The 15,016-nt window shown below is 43.6% G+C and overlaps 1 protein-coding gene across 4 annotated transcripts in view; it reads right to left on the bottom strand.

Annotated features, from left to right (window-relative positions):
- Positions 1 to 15,016, bottom strand: part of ARMH3 (armadillo like helical domain containing 3) — a 124,233-nt gene that overhangs the window by 23,617 nt on the left and 85,600 nt on the right. For all 4 annotated transcript variants that reach the window (XM_030276258.4, XM_030276260.4, XM_030276262.4 and 1 more), the window contains exon 24: positions 9,749 to 9,827. In XM_030276258.4, the coding sequence (XP_030132118.4) occupies positions 9,749 to 9,827 (79 nt within the window). The remainder of the gene's footprint in view (positions 1 to 9,748; positions 9,828 to 15,016) is intronic.

Raw genomic sequence — 15,016 nt, 5'->3', positions numbered from 1 at the left:
ATGTGGAAAACTGTCATCAACCATAGAAATTAAGGTTCAGATCATGTTAATATTCTACCCTGCAAAAAGTGTGTCACGCTCAGGTATCTGCAAAGAGGCTGAGATGAAGTATTACAGCAGATTTTTTTTTTTATTCTTCTGAGAAGGGGAGTTTAGCCCAGCAACAGACCTAAGTTTTCTTTCTATGCCTATAAAGTGACTTGTAGGTGGTACTGTAATTAAATAGGTCCATCTCTTAAAATAGAAAAGCACATCTTTACAGCTGAGGTGAGAACTAAGACTCTGTAGTGAGATGCTTCCATCAAGGCACTAGTTTTCAGGAGCATAAATGACAGGGTAGAAAATTCCCAGCAAAGCCGCCTGGATGCAAAAAATTAAAGCAGACAATCAAAGTCTAGGTTCCAGCATGCCTACCTCAGCACTCTCACAAATTCACATTTCTGTTTTCATCAGATTGTTCTTGTTCTAGTGTTTCAAGATGTTCAACAAAAAGAGCAGTCATTGCAGAACACAGCCTTAAGAACTCTACACTGCAGTTCACAGCTACCTTTCTTAAGGAATGAAAGGGACGAATCCACCTGCAGATACAGTCACATAAAGCTTCATCTAGAACCACGTTCTGTGCTGTAAGCTGTTTATAAAATGACAGACAAGCTTTGTGGTGACAGAGATAGCTAATGTTTCCTGCAAGCTGGACACATGCCTGACTCCAGCAAACCACCACCATAACACAGCTGAGCAGAGGCTGGTACCTAGGTTTGGGGAGGGGTACTTGTATTTCTAGTGCAGAAGAGAACTGGAAAAGGAGACTCAGTCATTAATCAGCCAGCTAAGCACACTCTTTCTTTAAACTCTTGGAAAGAGAACTGCTGGTGGAATGAGATATCTCAGGGCTCTGTGTGACTTTCAGATTCACATATGGATTGATTTGTCCTGGGTTTGGAGCATTACTTGCCACTGAACTAGGAGAAGGCTGCAAAGTACAACACACTGCCTAAGTGCAAAGAGTGGTGCCTTACTTGCAGAAGAGCAATAGTTTGGTTTACAATATGCTGAAGAAATATAACCAGAAGGGAGTTGACAGCAGGGCCCAGATTCTCACAGCATTCCCACAGTTGTTTTACTTCCAGCTTTCCATTGTGTTAAACATGCTCATGGGACTCCACAGCATCTCAGTTTGCTCTCAAAAAAAGTATTGCAGACCTTCCTAAAGCCAAAGCACCCCAAGAAGAGTTAGCTAGGCAGCTCATATCCAGCCTCCTGGCACTAAATCTCATTGCTGTAATGATGCCTTGTCTGTCCCTGCAAGCAACTGCCACTGTCTTGGAGACAGAGGCTCTTCATGCCATCACAAGTGGGAGAAGTACTCATAAGAGCTTCTAAAGCTTTCATATAGGGCACAAAACCAGCATTTTCTGAGTAGTCAGGAAGCCACAGACTTCAACAGCATTCTCTGTGTATTTTTACATCCAACTCAAAAACAAATGCAGTCTGCCAAATTACAGCTGCTGAGGAAAATACACTTGGGAAACCACGATAGGGTTTGTGCACAAATAAGCCTTCAGCAGGACAGTTCATTAGCAGGATTCTGCACACAGTGACACTTAGTGGCAAAGTTTCCAGCTCTGAGACTAAGGCACATGGCAGGAATCACTGGAAACAACGTTATTATGTAACAGGCTGCACATTACACCTTCTCCAATTGTTGAGATTATAACAGGAGATTTGTAACAGTAGATTTTCCATACTTATCCATCTTACTGCCAGAGGCCATCCTAACTAAGACCTGTTTTCACGGAAGAGAAAAGCTAGCTAGTTTAAACTAACATTGATACAACTGTGACACACCAGTTAACATTGATACTAGTGATGCTTGCTGGGTCGCACCAGCTTATTCTAAAATAGCATGTACTGTCAGACAATGTTCCACAACAATTTACCAGTTCCTTCTCGGGGAGACCAGAATACATTTTTCCTAGAAATTCTTGCTGTGAAGCAGTTACTGGTGGAGAACATAAATCCACAGACTGGAAAATATGAAAGAGGAACTCCTCCAAACAGGTGCTCAGGTGGAAGCAAACACAGGGCTATGAATTAATCCTTCTGCAGGCCTACACCCCTGCCAGCTATGAGGCAGATGCTGCTGCTCAAACAGCATGTGCTGCCAGCAATATTTAGCTCCCCAGGAGCTTATCTGTGCCTTAACTGAGCCATGGGGGAATCCTGGGGCCCTCTGACTAAGGCAGTGGTATTGATTTATAGCCTCTGGCATTTGGCTGATGAACCACATTCCCCAGCTTCCATCCCTCCAGACACCCATTCCCCCAGCTTGCTGCCTTTTGAGTGGCACATCTTGGTTCCCTGAGCAATCCCACTGCCTGTCTCAGATCTCTATGAAGACAGGAAGAGTGACACACATCAGGGGTGCATCCTCTCCACTATTAAAAGGTTTGGGGTCCCTACTGTGGATAATAAATTTCTATGTACTGTCTTAACATCCAAATGTCAAGTGTCAGAGAGCCAAAAAGACTAATCTTACAGCTGAGTGAATCTCTGTTCAGATGTAGCACCTTTTGGCTCAGCAGCATTTACTCTCCTGCTCTGGAAGGGGTGGAGACCACAAAGCTCCATTTGTTTCCCACTTTGAAATCAGAGCAATGACCCAATTTGTCACTTTTGGGAAACAGCTGCCACTCCAGCTAGAGGATCCAGAAAAGGAAGGCAGAAAAACATCATCTGTAACAGTAGGATACTACCAGAGGGAAGGAAGAGTACCAGTCTCTAAAGGCAGGAGTTTTACCTTAAAGAAGCTCCAGAATGAGCAGGGCTGGCAGTCACTGCAGTCGGTCCCCTTTTGTGAGAGGAAAATGTGACTCCAGGAGTGGTTGCTCACAGCCTCACTGCTGTCTGTAGCTGGCACAGCAGGCTGCAGTCTGCCTGCTTTCAGGACTCCCAAGCAGAGGGGCTACTGAGTGTAAGGAAGCTTAGGGTGGAGCTCAGGACTAGAGCAACAAATCATAGTGCTATAAATCCAGCTTTACAGAGGACGATCAAAGAAGTTTGCACGGTATCTATAGGCATTATGGCAAAAGCCAACACCTATTGTTCCTGTTTCACAAGGGATTAAAGAACCTTCTCAATCTGAAGTTTTACAAAATGCAAATTGAATTGTGCGTTCACACAAGCCAGACGTTGACAGCTTCTGCTTTAATCACAGATGTGCAGAGTTGTAATTTAATCTTTATAAATGCAGACTGTTTTGATCATTCTGTTGCAATCCTCTGTGGAGCTTTCCCTGCCCTATACAGGCACTTAACAGTGACGGGAATCCCTAACACTGCTCCACACTTCCTCAGCAGCCTTCCCTGGCAGATCTCACGGCACTTCAAATGCTGCCTGGCTCCCCAAGGGCTCCCTACTGGCTTCCCTCACTCAGAAGGACACAGGGCTCAAGGTTTGCTCAAAGCAGCACAGTGACAGCAGGAAGGAGTTCAGACCCCACCTGCAGCCCCTTCCTCTAGCAACCCACAGCCCCTTTTCTAGGTTTAGAAGCAATAAAAAGCAAGTATGTACAAAAGAAGCACATATAAAGCAAATCTGAGATATATTTTGTGAAACAAGCTCACTGGTAAAGAGGACAAGCACTGGAACTAGAGCGACATCAGCCTATCTCCACAATGTGGACTGGGAGCTTATTACAAAGCTGAACCTATGGTTTGTGCTCAACTGTGAATCAGGTTGGGCTCATAACTCACACCACTGAGTATAGCTTCTGTAGCCCCAGCACAGAAACTTATCTCGCTCCAGGAGACTGCATTTGGTGGCAGCCAGTAGAGAGTAGCACCTCCCCAAGGCAGCTCTTCCAAGCTAAGTCCCCAGCATTCAATGGTCACCTGTACTACTGCAGTCTTCAGGCCCTTATCAGTCCCTGCTGTAGTGCAAAGCCAGGTGAGGATGTGAAAACAGCCGTAAGAACTGAAGGCAAGCCTTGCTTTGAAGTTTAATGGACTTATTTTGTTACTAGTTTGTACCTCAGGGCAGCCCCTTATCTGCCCAAGAGGGCAGCTCACAAAAGTGGGGGAAGCAAGACATGCCTCAGCATCTGCAGTGCACAAAGGGTGGAAAGACTTCTCTGCTCCAGGAGCAGACAAGATTTTTTGGGGTCACACTGCCTCTGACGCCCAGAGCAGCTAAAAGTCCCACCAAGAGTAAGAGGCAGGATGCTGGGGCACCTTGTTGTCGAGCCTGAAGGAAGGGAATGGAAGGGTTTCTCCCATTTCTTAGTGGAACAGGGCTGCATCTCTCCGGTAGCAGCTCTCAATTTTTTTTGTTTTTAAAAATCAAAGTCCTTCTTTTGTCTTTTTAATGGCCTAGCACAGTTGTCCCCCCTCCTCCACTGACGCACAGTTTACTGCATTCTGAATGTTAATAAAAGGCACTACACAGCACAAAGTCACTGCTCCAAAGCTCACCTCCAGCTCCAAATCTCCTTGCTGCAAAGCTGATCAGACCTTGGAGCCCGTTCAGACCCATTCAGTCTGGCACACTGCATAAAGCAGTCTGAGATGTTAGTAAATAGTAGGGACATTTCTCTGATAAAACAAAAAACAACAAAAGCAACAACAACAAAAAAAAGGACAATAGCTAAACCAGAGAAACTCCCATCAGCTAAGCTAACCAGCAATTTGCCAATTCCAGAAGATTTTTTAATATAGATTCTTTCCAACTTCACCTGGTGCAGCTCTGCTCTTTCTATTTAAATGATAAAAATCTGTTTCAAGCCATTAGTCATGAGTAGGTGTCTGTAATGAGACCATGAAAGCCAACATCCCTGCCTCATTTGCAAAGACATGATGACTTTAAATTAAGGTCTTGCCTTGGTGAGCCCTCTTTAGCTGGAGTTTCACATTCCCACTATTGTGTTCAACACAACACTAGCAGCCTTGAGACCTTGTGCCCCAAAGCTCACTGCATTTTAGAAGTGAAGCACCATTATGCCAAGACCATTATAAAGTATTTCTCAAGTCCTCAGGACACTTTATATTAATGTAAGAGATTAGTGGGATTTACTCTGGTAGTACCTAGCACTGACAGTACTCTACATTTAAAAAATATCAAACGCAGGCAGACATTGACAAGAGGCTTTTAACACCTCTGCCAGCAGCGCTAAAAAAAGACAAAGCATTTGGTATCTGCCAGTGGTTTTGCTACTAGTTATGGAAACCAGAACAAACTGAATAAACCCTGACATCAATGGCTTGGAATTAAAACATTTTAGGGCAACTAAAACCAACTACACCCTTTTGTGTCTTTCTATGCAAGTCACTTGTGGAACCTCCTTGAGCAGCACTGCAGGTTAGTCCCTCAGAGCCTCACCAGGTAACAGAAGGCCATTTGGATTGGGGTGGCAAGGAGAAGCATTCAGCAATTGAGATATGACCTCGGTGAAAGGGAAATGATTTGTGAGATGGCCTGACCAAACTGGATTGCAGCTACTGGGAATGCTGTGTTAGTGGTTGGACTAGATTATCTTTAAGTTCTTTTCCAACCTGAAACAATTCTATGATTCTACTTGAGACACAAAGGTACTACAGTGTGAAACAACCCAAGTATTACACTCATTTGTCACAATTCCAAAAGTGATAGAGTTGTCCTGTTTTTCCATCACAATCTGTTCTGGCTCCCAGCACTTTCCATCTGCAATTACCAGACATAAAACAGGTGTTCACAGCAATCTCTCACACTGAACTTTACCTCCATTTTGGAGATGACATTATGTCCCCACTGTGGCTGGGAAGAAAGAGGGGCTTCTACTAAAAAACCCACAGAAATGTTCCTGACTAACAAGCTTTATCAGTCCTGTGTGTCTGACATCTCGATTTTAAGACCCTTAGAGAGGAAATAGTGGAGATAAAAAATGTCAAAGAGAAAACAAGACCTTAGTGAGCAATTTTCTAACTGGCACAAGACTTGATTGGCATGCAAAGCACCATAACACATTCGTACTCAGAGAAGACTCAACCCAAACTTACTTTAGCCTTTCTTGAAAGCTGTGCTACACTGCTATCAGGTAGAGAGCTGCCTTCTTACAAACAGCTGCTCTTTCACATCCAGAAAAGGGCAGATGTGAGACTCCACCTGGACCACTCATGCTGTGTTCTGATCCTTTCTGTTTGTCTGCGTTTGCTCTTCCGGAACAATTCTTGCGTTGCTGTTTCCTCACTGCCTTGACCCTGTTCTCTACAACTGCTTATGCTAGAAAATATTTTGGGACCTTCTCGGATCAGATATGGCACCGAGAAAATCTACTGCCTCCAACATATTAAATACAAGGCATTCCAATCATCTGGAAAGTACAGATAAGCCTATGAATTCATTTCATAAAAGGCTATTTTGCCCTTTGACTCAAGAATGTACCAAAACCTCTTTGAAGACATGGGAATAATCACTTGCATGGAAGAGCTAAAATTACATTGGCAGTTAATGACCAACCCCATCTTTTTGACTGTGCAGCATATTTCAGTCCCTTAAAGGACATGCAGGGAGGAACCAAATGTGTTGAGAGAGGATACCAGAAAACAACAAATTAACATTGAAGTCAGGTTTAACAAATTAGCAAGTGAGGAAAGATGCCAATAACTAGCTAAGACATTCCCTGCTGCATGGTGAGGAACTACAGCAAGGTCAAAACAGCTAATGACTAGGAAGGATTTTGAGTATGCCTTGGCAAGGAAATGCCTTGCAGAAGGTACTGAGGATCCCATAGTGTTTACAGGCTGAAGTGGCTCATATTTTACTTGCCCCTGGGAATCTCCCACTCTTTGCTGGAGAGAACATGGGATGGAAAAGGTATTTTCTCAGTATTTCTGATCAGAACATTGGATAAACCCCTTAACATTGGATAAACCCCATAACAGTCAGCAAAGCAGTTCCATGAAGTCTTACAAATATACTTGCCTAGACCAGAAACCTGTATATTCAGGCTATGGTTCCTGGAAATCTCTAGGGCTGAGAACATACAGTGGCATTAACAGCCTATTCTTAAAACAATCCCACATTCATCATTTTCAAGTGCCTACAAATCCCCCCCAGCATGTAGTATTGTTAAAATTAATGCTTGTAAATAAAAAAGGAGAAAGCCCTGAAATGACAGACTTAGGATAGTAATAAATGGACATCAGTAATTAACAAGGTAATAAAGGCTTCAATAGGATTAGGAAAAGAAGATAGAGCAAAATCTCTTTCAGCTGATTACTTAGCTACATTTAAGGATATTAAAATATAAAACTAACTAACTAACTAAATAATCTAACACATGAACAGGGTGTCAGAACTTAGCTTCAGGTGAATTTGAAACAAAGCAGAGCAGCATGAAATTCCCCTTCAGACAAAGGTATGTCAAAGACATACCTGCCTGAGAAGCACGAGATTACCACAGAGGAATGTAAGCAGCCGTATGAGAATCTAGAGAAAGACTGGTCTCTGAGAAGGAAATCTTCATTAAAAGGAAAGTTTGACCCTTAAAATTCTATAAACAAATGCTTCCAGTAAAGAAACACCAGTCTTCTGAAACTACTGGAATAACTCAAAGGAGAAAATGACCAATCCCAGATGTAGTATCTGTGTGTGGACACACAAGCTAAATGTCAGCATTAAATATTTCAGTGTGGTACACTTCAAAAGACAGGGCTATAAAGGATGGTGGAAAATGTATAGAAAATATTTAAGGAGAGCAGCGAAATGGGTAATTAAGTGAACACACAAGTTAAAATAAAGGTACAGCTGGAAGGAAAAACAAAAAAGGAAAGAGACTGCAGCAGCCAGAAGGCAAGCTTGATCCCTCCCCTTCCCACACACACACTGAACAGCTCACACAATGAAAACATCAAATTCTGCTAGCCCACAAAAGCCAGACCCTGGGCTTGATCTGGGCCAGCTACCAGTATGTCTTAAGTACTTACAGCTACTGACAGAGGGGAAACCACAGGCCAAACACACAGACCTGAGCTCACAAGCACAACTGAAAGCTGAGGCAAGAAGTCTCCATCCCTCTCCTCCCCGTGCAGTAAATTGCAGAGTGCTGAACAAACACCCTGAGACCACACACTCCCTCACCACAGTGACATCCCCCTTATTTCTCTGCAGTTCATCTCGGGCTATTATTGCTTTATTTTGTTTGATATTCTCCCTATGTTGAGAAAAAGCATGAAGGGAGAAAAGAAAAAAGAGAAATCTGTCTGCCTTTCAACTTCCTAATCATCTTCCTCAAAATGCTTCATGCATCAGCACTGATTTCATTATCTGCCTGCTGCTAGGGATTTTATTTAAAGAATAACACACAAGGAAGAAAGGATTTAACCTGACCTCCCTGAACTGCTGAGGGATGAATACTACACAGGGCTGACAGTGAAAAGCTCATTTCCTTTCTCAGACTAACTCAAAGACTATGCAAAATTCTCCTCTATCCAAGCTTCCAGGTTTAAATTGGGCTATCAAAGGCTTTTCTTTTTTAGAGACCTGGGTTGATGCAATCAGTGTATCATCAATGAATGAGGATTGATAACACAAACCATCACAAAGCATAGCTATGGATACAGTGACTCTCAGAGGCAGAACAATAAAGAAAACTGAGTAAATTAAAACCAATGTTCTTCTATCCAACTATACCAAGAAGAGAATAAAAACCAGTAGGGGCCACCTTTTTTTTCCCCATTGCATCAGTACAGCATTCATCCTAAGTCTTTTGGGTGTTATATATTACAGATTGTAGGTTAATAAATGAAAAGGTTACTGGGAAACATGGAAGGGTAGAATCAAGAAATAGTAAAAATCTCATGGATGGAAAGAGAAATGAATTGCAGAGCAGGATACAGTCAGGATCTTCTAGCACGCTCAAGCATGGGATCTCATCCAGTGGAAGGGGCAACCCAAGGTGACTTAAAAGAAGTATGTCCTGGACTGCATAAACAATTTCTTCTCCAGAAGGTCCAGAGTTGTTGATGCAGCTGTATTTGGGATGATTCCCCATGTTCTCATTGGCAGCTCTGCATTTTGTCCACTACATGCTCCTGCAAAGTCATTTATCTCTCTAAAAGTGATTAATGTATAATTCTGATATTTTATTTTGGGAAATAGGCCATCTCTTCCATTCTTGAGACCACTCACAGTAGCCTACTTTCAAAAAACCACATTTACAAATTTATGCAATACAAGCAGAACACAAAGATAGCAAACCAGGCCAAATTAAGGAAGGGAAACCTAACACAGTCACCCTTTTTATTAAAAACCTATGTTTTTTAAAATCTTACCCAACTGAATTCAATTACCCTAGAAAATTTTTACCAGTTGCTGTCAGAGCTCTAGGTCCCCAATATCACCAAAAGAAAAACATCAAACTACGCTCAACAGCTCTCTGGTAACTAAGTTTGCTGCCAAAAACTTCCTGTCCCATTCTAAATGCCAGCATCCTCACAGTGTCCAAATACACTTGCTGACAATGCTGAATATTTTTCTTGTTTGTACCCATCCTTCTACATCTGCAGGACAAAAATCTCTGTATGTGGAGGTAAAATTGCCTAAAGCAATTCTTGCTTTTTTTTCTCTCACCCACATCTGAACAAGGAACACCAGAGTCCCACTTGCATCTCCTACTGCTGCCACATCATCATTCCCAGGGAGCACAAGGTCCTTCTGAACATGCATATCCCAGAGGCCAACATGAGCAAAGGCCATGGCATGCTTGGCTTACCTGATCCTCGGAGAGCTGTGATATGTGATTCACTGCAGCGTAAGACTCTATCTTCGGGTTGAAGTGATTGATGATGGCTCTGAAACAAAGGAAGGAAATTTTCAGAGGTCTCAGGAACAGCTTAGAGATGCAGCAGAAATTCCCTGCCAGTTTGAGTAGGTGCACATGGAGCCAGTCCTGCAAGAAATTCCTCCCTCACTACGAGGTAGTGTTTGCTGTGCTGAAGGCACACTCCCTGCTGAGGCCAATGCAGATCCTGACACGAGCTCGCTGGAAACTGCAAGCACAGGCTCTGTCCTACACATGGGTGCACTTCTCCCAGCAGATACCGGCCTGTGCTTGCTGCTCTGGCAGGGGGAATTGCTGGGAACAGGCTGCAAATTGCTCTGTATTCCAGCAGAGCAACAGCAAACCTGCCCATCACTGCCCCAGCCTGCTCAGGAACTGCAGCCCCTCAGTGTCACTTGACATTCTGTGAAACTTTGTTACCTGATATAACGAAGCTGATGGTTTATTGCTTTGGATTTTCACTCTGTTTAAAATGTTTTAGCTGGCTGACTTATAGTCATCCATCACTACAACCACTACATTTTGAATTCTTACCACAATGACTTCAGTGCTCATCCCCAGTTTAGATCATTAGAGATAACTTATGTCACTGTCACAAACTCAGCAGCAAATACTGGTCACTCCTGCTCTTCTGGCTCATTTCTCCCATTAGCTGCACCAATCTGCACTTCTCCCTTTCCCTTCAAGGTGGATCTAGAAGCAGATGTGAGAAATCTAAAATTGAAAGTAAAATAACAACTGGGGAAAAAAACCCCAAACTGCGGCTGGAGCATTTCCTCAGCCTTCCTTCTGCTTGTCAGGTGCTGCTGCAAAGATAAATGGCAGGACAGAAAAGACTCCCTGGAAGAGAGTTTGCAACTGCTCTAGTTGGGATATTACTCATGAGCCCCACTGCTGAGGTAAATATTCATCATGGGAATAGGCCATGTCAGTGCTTGGCACAGATGAGTTCTGACTGTGACTGGAGAGCACCTGCTCAACCAGATTACACTGCAGCAGCAGTCAGGGCTTCCACTCTCATATTCATCAGCATGAAAATTCACTCCAGTTCTCTCTGTTGTACTCTAATGGGTTCCCTCCTCCCCACTCCTCCCTCTGCAGAAGGACTTTCAGCTGCTTTCTCCAGACCTCATCACACTAAGAGCTTGTGCCCTAGTCTAGGAATATGTGACACTCAGTGGTGCCAGTCAGAGCAGGTAGATAAAAAGCTACCTAGAAGCATCCTTACTTCTTTAAATACACAGATAAAGAGTGTGGAGAGAGGGAGTGGGGAAAAAACACAACCCAAAAAAACCTCCAACCCAAACAGAATCTGCAATTCACAGACTCAAAGAATTGTTTCAGTTGTAGGGGGACCTTTAAATCTCATCTAGCACAACTCCCCTGAAATGAGCAGACATATTTTCAATAAGATCAGGTTGCTCAGAGCTCCATCCAACCTGACCTTGAACGTCTCCAGGGATGGGTCATCCACCCAGTTCCAATGCCTCACCACTCTCATTGTTTAAAACTTATTTCTTATATATAATCTGTATCAATTCTCCTAGTTAAAACCATTATCCCTCATCCTGTTGCAACAAGCTCTGCTAAAACATTTTCCTCAGCTTTTTTATAAGTCCCCTTTAAGTACTGAAAGGCCACAATAAGGTCTACCCACATCCTTCTCCAGTCCTCTCAGCATGTCTTCATGGAAGGGTTCATCCCTCTGAACACTTTCATGGCCTCCCCTGCACTGGCTCCAACATGTCCACATCCTTCCTGTGCTGAGGACACTAGAGCTGGACAGTGCACCCCAGGTGGGTCTCAGAGAGCAGAGCAGCAGGACAGAATCATCTCGCTTACACTCCTGCCTGTGCTACCTTCACTGCAACATTCCCAGGCACATATCAACACAGCAGGCACCAGGCAGCACACAGGGCCAGTCAGTCCTGTGTGCTCCTACAGCACCCATACACACTTGGCTCAGGGGCACTTCTGCCTGCTCACCAACCTTGACACTTGCATCCAGAAAACAAATTCAGCAACGCCTCTACTAGGCTTTCCATGAACCCCTTCTCTCTGGAGAAGGACAAACACACAGGTGGAGACATGCCCAGACTCTTCCCATTTCAGTGTGACCAGAGTCACAATCACACTGTCCATTACCCAGCCTCTCCAACACTCTGGTTTCAAGCTGCACGCTTCATGCCTGGCTGGAGTCATATTATACTTCTACAGGACACACTGCAAGTTATTGAAAGAAAATGGAACACAGACTTACAACAACTTAACTTCTGGCTTGACAGAAGGTTTGGCAGCTCAGAGGGGTTCAGTGGACTCACACGGTTCCAACATTTACCAGGGAACAGATTTAGCATTCATTTGTACCCACTGCTGTGAAGCACTTCAACATGGGCTGCCTTCTCACAAGTCCCTGCTTGGATCTGAGCTAGTGGAGCGGCACCTGCAATCACAGCTGGGATTCACCCAGTGAAAGCAAAACCAGCAACTAGCTGCCACTGCAGTGAGAATCAAGAGACATTAAGGAAGGAAAAGAATTCAAGTTTCCTTCCTCATTTCCCAAAAGGTGAATGGACAACTCCTCAGTGATTAGATGAAGTTCAGGCCTTTAATTGGTTTTAACTGTGCAGAATTCCTCCCCAACCTGACCATCTGAGAGCTGTTTTCCTGAACCCATAGGCAGCCTGGGGCAGAGAAGCATGAGGAGTTTGGATTCAATCCTGGCTCTCTGTAGCCAGATTTGTACTGCCCAAGGTACCCACCAGGGCCAGGCTTTGCACATAGTGCAGCAGCTCCTTCTCACTCATCTGCTATGAGATTCCATTGCTATCCAGGCCAAAAAGCACCTTTCTGCATCAGCTACTCTCATACACCTCTGCTATTCTTCCATCTCTCAAAATGTATCTTTTCCCTGTGGCATGTTTTTAGCAATTGGACTCCTGGGATATTCACTGATTAACAGCTGGAATTCACTTTGCAGAGATGCCTCTTCAATTTGATCCTGGAGAAAATGAGAAACCAGAACTTTGAAACACAGTGCTATTGACAAAAGAACCAGTGGTTCTGTCACCATTAGTTCCCACACCAGCAAATAACAGCTGATCCTTGGCAATGATTTATTTTTACACTGTCCTTGCCTCAATTACTGCCATACCAGCAATAGCTTTGAGGAGGGGGAAGGGAGCAGTTAAAGCACTTAAACAAGATTTGTGATTATGTGTTCTACTGAGATCTTCATATTGATCATGGAGGGGAAAAAAGAAAACCTTTGTGTTTGGTATTCATGAAGCACGAACATCTTCAACACATTTGTAAAGCAAGGAAATGGTGAAGTGTCAACTGAAAGACAAAATGCTGCAGCTCCCACACAGCCTTCCACAGTGCGTGCACTTCCATGTTTCCACACTGCCAAGTTCTGCGGTGGGGCTGGCTGCCACGTGTCATACAAATTTCACAGCACCTGTGGGACACAATGCTCCAGGGACTGAGATGTCACTTCAGCAACACTGCCTCCTCTGACAGATCCACAGTTCAGCACTGAACTGACGATAGGAGTCTGTCACTGGACAAAGGAAAGATACTGAATAAGCAGAAGGCTCGGGAATTAAATAACTGGTTCCCAATGTCTTGTCTTGAGGTTAATGCTTAGTGCTCTAAAGCAGATCACAAGCCATCTCCACATTCTTTATTCCTCAATCTCCTGGGGAAGAGATGTTGATCTCCCAGTAAATACACAAGGCATACCAGTAGTCTCCAAAAAATACACGTCTCACATCACTTTCATGCAGCTCTTCAAGCTACCTACACACCATGTGCCAGAAACATGTAGAGACACATATGAATGAACCTGCATATTTCTCAGCATGAACAACCTAGGACACTTGAATTTATGCATGTTTGCATTTATTGTATATTTATTGCATTCTTTTAATTCTTCACAAAGAAGAGAATAATTGCAGGAAAAATCACCCTGATTTAGAAACTTCAAAGTGCAGATGAATCATTTATTTGTACTAGCTATATCAATCATGTTATTAGACAGTAAAAGCAGGTCCCACTGTAACAGGCATTGTACCAATCCAGAGTGGTGGAAAGCCTCTGAGAACAGGGAAAGCACTGAAAAGCTCATTGGCAACAGAATATGTAACAGTGCTGCTCCTGACTGAGCATCACAAAACAATTCAGTTTGAGATAAACCATGGATAGAAAAAACACAGAAAGAATACTGAAGGAAGAAGTAGAGATAGGAAAAAGGAGATAGAAGGGCAGATAGGATCAAGATACACAGAGGTGAAAAACTGCAGAACAGAGAGGACCAGAAAAACAGTAAATGATCCCAGGGCAGTCTGTCCTCTGCAAACTGGAAAGCTCCAACTGATGGAAAGTTTCTACTTTGGCTGTTCTTGAGGCTGCAGAAATTGGCCAGTCCTGAAGTGACTGTTACTTGCCCTTTCTCCCTCAGAAAGACATATGCTGGAAGGTGAGAAGCAGAAGAATCTCCATGTGGGCCTTACTAGGTTTTTGTTCTTCAAATAGGGGCATGAAACTGTGGCTCTCACATAGAGCTCTGGTGAGAGAAGGAATCCCCTTAGGTAAGCTGCATTCCCCTACCCTCAATGTGTTCACTGCAACAGGACTTGCATCTGCAGTGGCTGCAGTAGCTCTCCAGACAGTAACATTTAAAAACTTAGGTTTATAGTGTTTAAAAAAAAACTGCCTAGAGTTACTCCTTGATAAAGAGAAACAACCAGTGCTGCCCTGTAGAGAGGCCTAGAGTAAGAGAACTTCTGAAGACACAAAGTCTGCTGACTGGAAAGAACTCCTATGAAAACTTAATATGGCATGTGTGGAAAGAAAAGGTTTAATTAATTCCTGAATTTAATTTGCCACTAGTTGTAATATCAGGTGTGAGAAGTGAAACATGCCAGCAACACAAAGGTACTGGGCCCACAATTAACAGCATCTTCCAGCCCAGGTGACCTGCCATGGTAAGGAAGATATCTCACCCTCCTTAACCTCACAACGAGCTGGTCTGGGTCCAGTGTGCAGGGAAATCAAAATCACTGTGCTCAGGCAGGCAGCATTTCTTCAGCACGTTTTCTCTGACCTCCAGACTCTCCCCATCAACTTATTGCAGATGAGCTGTCTAATACCCACTCTTGCCTGACAGCAGCTACATTGCCAGAGTCCCATAAGACA

The sequence above is a fragment of the Taeniopygia guttata genome, chromosome 6 (assembly GCF_048771995.1).
Source record: "Taeniopygia guttata chromosome 6, bTaeGut7.mat, whole genome shotgun sequence".
NCBI classification, from domain to species: Eukaryota; Metazoa; Chordata; class Aves; order Passeriformes; family Estrildidae; genus Taeniopygia; species Taeniopygia guttata.
This window is presented reverse-complemented; position numbering and strand designations above follow the sequence as displayed.